This window comes from Mesitornis unicolor, unplaced genomic scaffold, assembly GCF_000695765.1.
Source record: "Mesitornis unicolor isolate BGI_N332 unplaced genomic scaffold, ASM69576v1 scaffold12124, whole genome shotgun sequence".
Taxonomy (NCBI): domain Eukaryota; kingdom Metazoa; phylum Chordata; class Aves; order Mesitornithiformes; family Mesitornithidae; genus Mesitornis; species Mesitornis unicolor.
Window position 1 is genome coordinate 7,101 of NW_010178121.1, and position 8,952 is coordinate 16,052.

At 53.9% G+C, this 8,952-nt stretch overlaps 1 protein-coding gene across 2 annotated transcripts; it reads right to left on the reverse strand.

Annotated features, from left to right (window-relative positions):
* Positions 1 to 2,959: 2,959 nt before the first annotated feature.
* Positions 2,960 to 5,519, reverse strand: ELOVL1 (ELOVL fatty acid elongase 1). Of its 2 annotated transcripts, XM_010182339.1 has the most exons (7): positions 5,463 to 5,519; positions 4,872 to 5,062; positions 4,649 to 4,729; positions 4,391 to 4,447; positions 3,961 to 4,066; positions 3,668 to 3,804; positions 2,960 to 3,244 (listed from the first exon to the last, which is right to left on the reverse strand). In XM_010182339.1, the coding sequence occupies exons 1-7, from the start codon at positions 5,506 to 5,508 to the stop codon at positions 3,002 to 3,004; spliced, it is 861 nt and encodes a 286-aa protein (XP_010180641.1). In that variant the 5' UTR covers positions 5,509 to 5,519; the 3' UTR covers positions 2,960 to 3,001. The 2 variants fall into 2 exon arrangements, with proteins under 2 accessions (XP_010180641.1, XP_010180642.1); XM_010182340.1 differs by lacking the exon at positions 4,649 to 4,729 and having other exon boundaries at positions 5,463 to 5,508.
* Between the last annotated feature and the right edge of the window lie 3,433 nt (positions 5,520 to 8,952).

Consider the following 8,952-nt stretch of genomic DNA (forward strand, 5'->3'; position numbering starts at 1 on the left):
AGCCTAAGTTGTGCTGCTGTTGTAGAAGCCCTGCCCCACACCCCTGCAGTTCAATGCTGGGAGTTAGTGCATTCTTGCCTTGTGGCCCCACAGCAGATTAAGGCTTCCAGTGGTTCCTGACCCAGGAAGGAAGGCTTTGTATGCCTGAAAGCTGGTGTAGTTTCTTCACTCCCATGTTTATCTTTCTCAGACAGAGCCTGTGTTGCCTCTCTCTTTACACATACCTAGCCCCAGAAGCTGTGTATTACACACTCCTTGAAAGTCCTCTAAGCATTACTAGAAGGTGATGGTAGTGCAGCATCTTCCTTTGGCCTCATACTGGTCCTACTGCCCTGGAGCAAGGAGGAGCAGAGGAAGGAGCTGGGCATTGGTCCAGCAGACCCAGGAAACACAGCCATATAAGGTGTGAAATCAGTTCAGAGCAGCAGCCTTGACTGACCATGACAGTGTATAAACTACCAAGTGCCATGGCCAGCCCATGGAAAGATCACAGCTAACAGGAACAATTGGAGGAAGGGAGAGCAGAGCACACGTAGGGAACAGCCCATTTAAAAATGCCACGCGTAAGTAGTTTAAAGTACTGTTACTATTTTGGGTGAAAGCAAAGACAGTGCTGACTTTACCAAGAGCCAGCTGTGGAGGAGAGGAAGGGCTTTGATGGGAAAAGCACTATCTCAGCTGGACTGTCACCTACAGCTCCTAAGTGGTAACTTCTGAGCACTGGAGTGATGTTACACACCACTTCTCAGCAGGGACCAGAACAAGCTCTCCTGACAGTCCTTGCCCTCAGAGAAACAGCAGCAACTGGGAGAACCCTACACAGTGCAGCAGCCAGATCGCATTTTAGGGTGTCATACATACAAGGGCACTAAGCCCTGTAAAATGGGGTGATGCCCACATGCAGCTAGGCGTACTGGTCCCACCAGTTCAGGTTTTCTTCTATTTTAGAGCATGGCCTTGAGGTGTACAGCAGCTCAGGCAGGGTCAGCAGAGCTCTCCCTCACACCAAGCTCTGCTCTAGGGCTTTGGCTGGACTCCCACTAAAGCCCTCCAACACTCCAACCAAACCTGCAGTGAAACTCAGGAGGGCTGCTGCTCTAACACACTCATCCCAGCCACAAGCAGTGCAGCCAGACGCACCCCTCTTCCCAGGCTTGAGTCAGTGCCTGGGCTGGCCTCCCCACTCAGGAGAGCCCTACTCACAGGTGATGGGGAAGGCAGCACTGCAACCCAACAGCACTGGAGGGAAACCAGCTGTCTCAGGTGGTACAGACAACAGAGCCCAGCCAGGCAAGATGCACTTCTGTAGCAAAAGCAAGGCAGCAGCAACATAAATCTCCCTCTGACCAACCTGAGCTGCCTTTTGTGCAAATCCACGCTGCAGATGGCAGCAGCTTCTGCTTCAGCAGATGCTGAAAGCAACAGACTGCTCTTTGCCCATCACCTGTGTTGCCAAGGTCTCTATTCCCTGCTCTGCCCCATCGCAGCTCCCCAGGATTTCTGAAAAGCAGCAGCACCTCCCAGGCAGCTGGCCCAGGTCCCAGCCCACACCCACGCTCCACCCCAGCCATTCTTTCTCAGGGTGGAACCACTTTCACAACAGGAGTCTTGACACATTTCCTGCTCTGAGCACTGCTCTACCAAAGCACTTGGAAATAATCTGCCATCTGCTTCATCAGCACACTGCTATTGCCCCCCAACACACAAACCTCCTATGCCAGCTGCTTCTCAGCCCAGCCGCCAACCACACTGGGCAGAACCAAGCACCTGGAACAGCATCTGAGCACAGCAAGCCAGGAAAACAAGAGGGCAGAGCCATTTCTCCTTCTGTTTGTTTATTTGTGATAGAAGAGCAGCCCCATCTGACAGGGCCTGGCTCCTTCACCTCATCCTCAAGGCATTCAGCATGGTTTTGGTTACAGCCAGAGCAGGTGATGGGCACCAGGCCCAGGAGAGCTGCTGTGCTGCCCTGTAAAGGGCAGAGTACACCTTCACCCAGGCCCAGGTGGATCCACAGAGGCAAGGGATGCTCACTGTTACACCACAGCAGGGCATGCTAAAACCATCCTCCACTGTGCTCACGCTGGGCCAGAGCAGGGCTGGTCCCACACAGGAGAGCCCAGAAGTTGATTTTAGGGGCAATTATTGCTCAAGTCTTGAGTTTGCAGGAGTGGAAGTGGTCCAAGGCAAGGCTGAGCTTGGCCTTCCCCACTCTGGAACAAGCCACCAGCTGCCATACAGGATCAGGTAAGTGTGGCTAAAGCACACACCAAGCACCCAGCCCAGGCACAGAAAGGCAAAGGCAACCTGGGCTTATATGGGGGAGGCATTTCAGGCTGCCACAACTCCTGCTATGTACTAGGCACAGAGCATGTGTACTGCAATGGGCAGGTCTGGGCCCCTGAGTCCCATAGGCACTGCCCCTACATTCTCCACAGCCACACCTGAGCACAGATACACCAGGGCAGGACCCCCTACCTGGGCACACAGGGACCAGAAGGGACATGCAGCACTGTGGCATGGAACAAAGTGGCACAAGGCATGGTAGAGCAGGAGCACTCATGCTTGAGCTGGCAGCAGCAAGCAGCCAGGGACAAGTCTGCTCATCCACACAGGCTCTGATGAGACAGGGAAGAGGAGAGGGCACCAGGACAGGGATCGGTCTCTTCTTTTGGTCCGACTCAGAAGGAAATGGCCCTCAGGCAGAAGGGCCAGATGTAGGCACTTGGGGGAAGTTCCTTTGGAAACACTGGAATGGGACTGCAGCCCCACAGCTGTGATGCAGGCAGCTGCCTCTCTGCTCAGCAACACTGAGAAACAGCATGAGCCCTCCCAGGAGCAGGAGAAGTTGCCCATGGCTGCTCAGAGCAGAGGGGCTGGGCATGCAGACAGAGGAGAGCAGGGCTGGGCACAGGGGTACAACAGTCTGTAGGCACTTGACTTGGCTAGTGGCACCCAGTCTGCCCCGGGGCTCTCATTGGCTCTGGGAGGGCCTTGCCCTCTAGTTGGCTTTGACCTTGCCGTTGGTGACAGTGCCATTCTCATGGATGCTGCTACCGTTGTGCTGAGGCGCCCTGGGCAACCGTTTGCCCTTGGTGTAGGACTGGTACCAGAAGTTGGAGAACAGGATGAAGAAGATGGTCCCATAAATCCAGATGAGGTGGATGAATATGGGAAACTGGTACTGGCAGCTGGGCATGAAGTAATACTGGGAGATGTGGACGGAGACAATCACGAACTGTGCCTGGGAGCAAGGCAGAGCAGGGACAAGTTATTCATGGGAGCGGGGTCAGGGATCCCACTAGAGACCTTCTTTCTAAACGAAACCAATAGGCTCCTTTCCCACTCTGAAGCAGAAGTCCCTATAGTGAGGCACTCAGCAGGAGCTGGAAGAGGCAGGCACAAGTTCAGAGGCAGAATGTGCCTCTTACCCTCCCAGCATGGCTGCAACCCAGGGGCAGCAGGCTGAGCAGCACCCACATCCTAAGCAGACTGGTAGGGCTTTCAGAGGCCCACAGTGGGCCAGAGCTGCTACAAAGCCAGAGAGAGGCACTACAGAACAGACTACTACAGCTGCTGGCTGTACCATTCTAAGTACAAGGCCTAGCCCGCCCCTCATCACATCAGAGACTGAGGGCACATGCTCTGCTCCACAGCACAGGCTCACCAGCTGGATGGCTGTGATGTGCTTCTTCCACCACAGGTACTTCTGAAAGGCAGGTCCTGCTGCTGAGAGCCCATAGTAGAAGTACATGACAACATGCACCATTGAGTTGATCATGGCATGGAATGAACCCATTCCCCCTGTCAAGACAGATTTTCATCAGCACAAGTCAATCCTTCACTGCAATCATCACTACAAGGAGCGACTAGGAGTCTAGCAGGGCCGAAACTCCCTCTTCAGCATGCTGGAGCTAAGCCCACCCTTTCCCCAAACTGTGCACCCAGTTTCCATCTTACCTGGACCAAACCTAGCTCCCCACCACCAGCTCCAAGGCAGAACAGAGTGGTGGAAGAGGTGCAGGAATGTGACCTGTTCATTCTTCTTCCGCAGGACAAAGATCACCTGCAATGGGAGCAAAACAGCATCAAGTACCTGCAGCCCTGGGAAGAGCTAGAGCAGGTAGGGCCACTAATTCAGTGTCTGATCCCAGTGATGCTTCCCCCTCTCTAGGCTCACTGCCATCACACATTAGGTCACCCCATAGCTTCCAGAGTAAAACATGCCAAGAGTTGCCTCTGCAGCAGCCCACAGTGGCCTCCTTCACAATGATGCCAGACAGGAGCAAGTCAGACTGCAAGGGCTGAAGAAAGCACCTACTCCAAGTACACTGGGCCCCAACTCCCTGCCCAGCAAGCAGCAACAAGGCCTCCTCAGTAATCCACTCACCGTGTCTGTCAGTTCAATGAACTTGGAGAAGACAAAGAGCCAAGCAACACTGACCATCTGCAACAGAACAGGTTAATGTTAGAGATCCACCTCAGCCTGAAGATGCCCAGTGACGACGGGTCTCCACACAGTAACCCTGGGGTGAAACCAAGAGCCAGGACTGCAAGTCCTCTGCCTCAGGACAGGCAGGTAGCTGTGACCCTGCTGTCCAAACAGAAGTGCTAAGGCTGCACTTACAGGAGAGGGATGGGAACTCACCCTGAGGGCCTTGGGGTCCTGTGAAAAGTCCACAGGGTCACATCGCCAGGTGTACCCAGTGAGCCACCCTGCCATCAGGAACTGCAAGGAGAGCATCATCAAGGTGAGGGCCCAACATCACCCACAGAACTTCTCAAGCCCTGCATAAATGCTCCCCACCACCCATACAGCCTGCGTGCACTGCTTTCTATACACCAGACAAAGCCTCCTGCCAACAACTCACCTCATAGACTATGTAAAGTGACAGTCCCACCAGAAAGAAGTTGTATAGCACCATGAACTTCTTCAGGTTTAAAGGCTTCCTGTTGGCCATTAGCCGGGGCCCCAAGGATAGTACAAAGTAGACATATGCCAGAAGGATACCCATCACAACGAATGGGGACTGCATCAGTGGATAATCAGCGATGCGGGGGTCTGCAGAGAGAGCCACAGTGCAGTGGTGAACATCCTCACCCCAATATGCTGCCAGCAGTGTTCTGTCAGAGTGGAGGCAAGGACACAGCAATCCTGTTCTCCCAGGCCAGGAGTGCAGTCTGGGAGCTGAGACTGGTAAGGCCAAACTCAGTGAGGTACAACCTGGAGATCTTCTGCCCCAGGAGAGCATGAGTGCCCCAAAAGAGTCTGCACAGGCACTGAGGCAAGACAGCCTCATAACAGGCAGCTCCAAAAACCCAGAGCTGCATCCACATCAGGGCAGAGGCAGGATGCAGCTTGACCCAGACTGCTTCACGGATGACAGAGCACCCTGCTGTGCCTGTGGCAGTAAGGCATGTAGTGCCACCCGCCCTGCTGCTAGGGACAGCCAAACACCCACCTGCTTTCTTCATGAAGTCCTGATACATGGTCACAATCCCCTCCATGGTGGTGGCAGTATCTCTGTGGAGGGAGGAAGGGCAGATCAGGCAGCTGTTTTCCCAGGAGGGCAGCCTGCAGAGCACAGCCCTGCAGATCAGCAGATTTCATGCACAGCTTCAGCAGTACAGTCATGTGTATGTGGCCAGCATTGCTCTCAGTTGATCACACACCAGCACCCACTTGTCAGTTGAGCCTGACCCCGTCTCCCCAGCTCTGCTGGGAACCCCATCACCCACCACCAGCAGTCCTTCCAAGGCAGGATCCTATCATTTTAAGCCAGCTAGGAAAGCTTCCGACCTCAGCACTGTATTTCCAGCCCCTCAGCCTTGCTCCTGCTGTACAGGCTCAAGCATTATCAGCCACAGCCACCACGATGTTGCCACCAGCCTTGCCACCCACACCCACCCAGCACACTGCCCTGCCTGACCCTGGGGCAAGGTCTCCAAGGGAGATGCAGAGCTGGCCTACGCTCTGCACAGAGCAGTGCTTTTTGATCAGCTTTGGGCTCCTGCCCACTGATTCCCACCAAACAGGCAATACAGCATCATTGGTAGACCAACTGCATGAGGAAGAAAAGCCACCGGTTAAGAAACAAACACCAGTTTCTGGTGTCAGAGTTCCTAGTTTCACATCCTTGCAAAAACACTCCTGACAAGAGCTGCCATCCCGTAAAACAGCACCTCAGAGGCTAAGTACACCCTACTTGGCAATGGCATTTCCACTCTCCTTCCAGATGGGGCACAGTATCCCCAGGTAGAGGAGAAGGATCTAAGGCTGCAGGGAGGAGGACTGGCACACCCCACACTTGCTGAACCTCACTAAGAGCCCACACCAAACAGTGATCCCAGATGGATGCTCTCCAGAAAGACAGGAAGGGTCCAGGCTCTTGCTGCTACAGGCAAGTTTGAAACGCTCTCACCCAGTCCCCTGTGCTCCAAAATCTCTCCCCAGCCCACAGCACAGCAGAGCAGTAGGAAGAGAGGCAGAGCACAGGCCCTGACTCACCCACCTGCAAGGGAGGCATTCCCCACAGCTGCCTCCAGACACTCCACCTACCCCTTCCTTCAGGAAGGTGCACAGGAATCCCTGGCCACGCACAGGCCTGGGGAAATGGGTCCCAGCAGGTTTATTGCCACACCATCAGGAAGCATGCAGCCTCTCCCAGACCAGCAGCCAGGAGGCTGAAGCCAGAGTAATCTTCTTCCCAGTAAGGTGCCAGCTGGGAGTATCCAGCAGCCACTGCCACCTCAAGCCCTCACCAACCAGCACTGCTTGGCAAAGTCCTCTTTGGGACTCAGGCAGGATGGGTCTAACACTGTCTGTGCAGTGCTACCAAGCACCTATGTGACAGGCTTCGCTGGCAACAGTCTTCATGGGGGCCTGGCACACACCATTCTGGGTCACCTGGTTCACTGCAAGTTACTTCAGTGCAGCAACAGTGCTGGATCTGTGCCTGCCCAGTCACACCCTCCATTCACCTCCAAACTGGAGAGCATCACCCAACCTCCCTGTACCACCAGTGGGGTGGAACAGGTGTCCCTCTCCACCCCTACCCTCAAAAGACCCATTTCTAAGAAAGTCTCCAGAGCAGCCTGCACAGTCACACACATCAAGAACAGAGCCCAAGCCTTGCTGTGCAGCAACAGCCCCCAGCCCACTCAGGACTGACCCCCACATCTCAGGGGCACCAGCAGAACAGATGTTTATCTTCCCAACCCAAGACTTCAAGGGGTTTAACAGCAAGGCACACTCACTTCTAGTATCACCATGATACAAGTAGTATTTAAAGGCCCTGGGCACTGCCAAGATTATCCAGTGTTCACACGCAGCAGAGGCCAGGAAAGTGTAGCAAGAACTATAGCATCCTTGAGAGCCACTCGAGGCTCCAGCTGTGAGAAATGCTGTAAGTACAAGTCCTGAATGCTGACTTATTAAAAGCACCTCATGGCACTTTAATGGCTAAGAACAAGCCCCAAACTTGTCTGTCTAGTTTAAGCTTTCAACCACTACATCCAGCTACACCTTTATTTGCTAGATTGAGGAGCCCTCAAGTCAGCTCCCAGCACAGGTACCTGACTATTCAAGCTCTGTGTTTATCTTATCAAACTGAATGAGTCAGCCTTACTACAGGTCCAGGGCAGAGACAAAACTCCTGTGGAGTACTCACTTATTTAGGGCAGGCTAGGATGAGAAGACAGCATCAGTCACCCACAAGATCAGAGCAACATCCAGCACTGCAGGGAAACAAGCTCAGGCATTCCGGATCCCTCTGCTGAGCCTGATGGCAGCAAGGCTCCTAGCAGCCAACTAGGATCCCAGCTCAAGACAGTTCAGTGTCCCAGGACACTGGGGACTTGGGTGAGAAGACCCACACTGCAGTTTTGCCCTGACGGATCTGCTGAAGGCTGCACACAGCAGACAAGGGCTACTCTGTCAGCAGCCCAGACAACCATTCTCCCAAGCAGTGGGAGAAGCCCACTTTAACCCAGCACTAGCACAGAAGTCCCCAGAAGTGCGAATGGCAACAAGTCCCTCTTACTGCTGTGTTCTGTGAAGCACCTCCAGCACTGCTACAGCCATACAAGCCACAGGGACACAGGAGGCACTGTCCTGAACATGGGCTCAGGGCAAGCACCAGGACTTTACCAGGACTATGCTACAGGTCCTCATGAAAAGGACCCATTCATTTTCCACAGCTCCCCTAGGCAGGACAACATCCTGTCTTCCCAAGGGACAGCCACTGGCCTTGGGGTGTTGGCAGTTGAGCTGCAAAGGGGGAATTGCAGAGCAGACCCAAGCATTGCCTTCACTAAGCAGGAGGATGTGAAGTGCACTGGCCAGCCTGAGCCATGGCAGCTCCATGCCAGCCTTTCTGCTGCAGGCAGAGGTTTTCCAGCACAGAGCAGCAAGTGTCTGGGAACCTGACTTCACCTCTGCCATTTCCTCTGTGCACAACACCAGCACTTGATGCCACTGTCCTCCACATCACACTGCAGGTGTTGACAGCTCAGTGGCTGGTATCCATCCTCTCTGTACAGGGGAGACACTGTCCTTCGAATCCTCCCAGATCTGGATTCTCCTGGGCAACGAGCTGGGAGGAGATGAGTGACCCAAAGCTGAGCCTTTAATAGCTGAAAAGAAGTCAAGCAAACACATCCAAGCATCCCAAAGCATCAGAAACCCCCAGGGCCCAAACACACCCTGCAGAAGACCTTGCAACACATCTTCTACCTCCCACCACCAGGGTGTCACTTCCCCATCTCAGTGAGAAAGTCCCCACTATCTGCAAACCAGAGTATCAGGTCACATTCCGTCCCAGTAACCAACATGAAGGATTAGATACTTGCTTACACCAAGCAATGTGTACAATGCATATTTCCAACAAGCTATACAGCTAATTAGTGCAACTTCAGCAAGAACAGCCAGGCCCTTTATAACCAGTCCCAGCA

Bases quoted from the DNA above. Each gene is read 5' to 3' on its own strand.
- ELOVL1 (XM_010182339.1), bottom strand. From the start codon at position 5,508: ATGGAGGGGATTGTGACCATGTATCAGGACTTCATGAAGAAAGCAG. The intron at 4,448-4,648 runs GTGAGTTCCCAT...GTTCTGTTGCAG, and splicing joins AGGACCCCAAGGCCCTCAGG to ATGGTCAGTGTTGCTTGGCT. The intron at 3,805-3,960 runs GTAAGATGGAAA...CTGTCTTGACAG, and splicing joins GGGAGCTAGGTTTGGTCCAG to GGGGAATGGGTTCATTCCAT.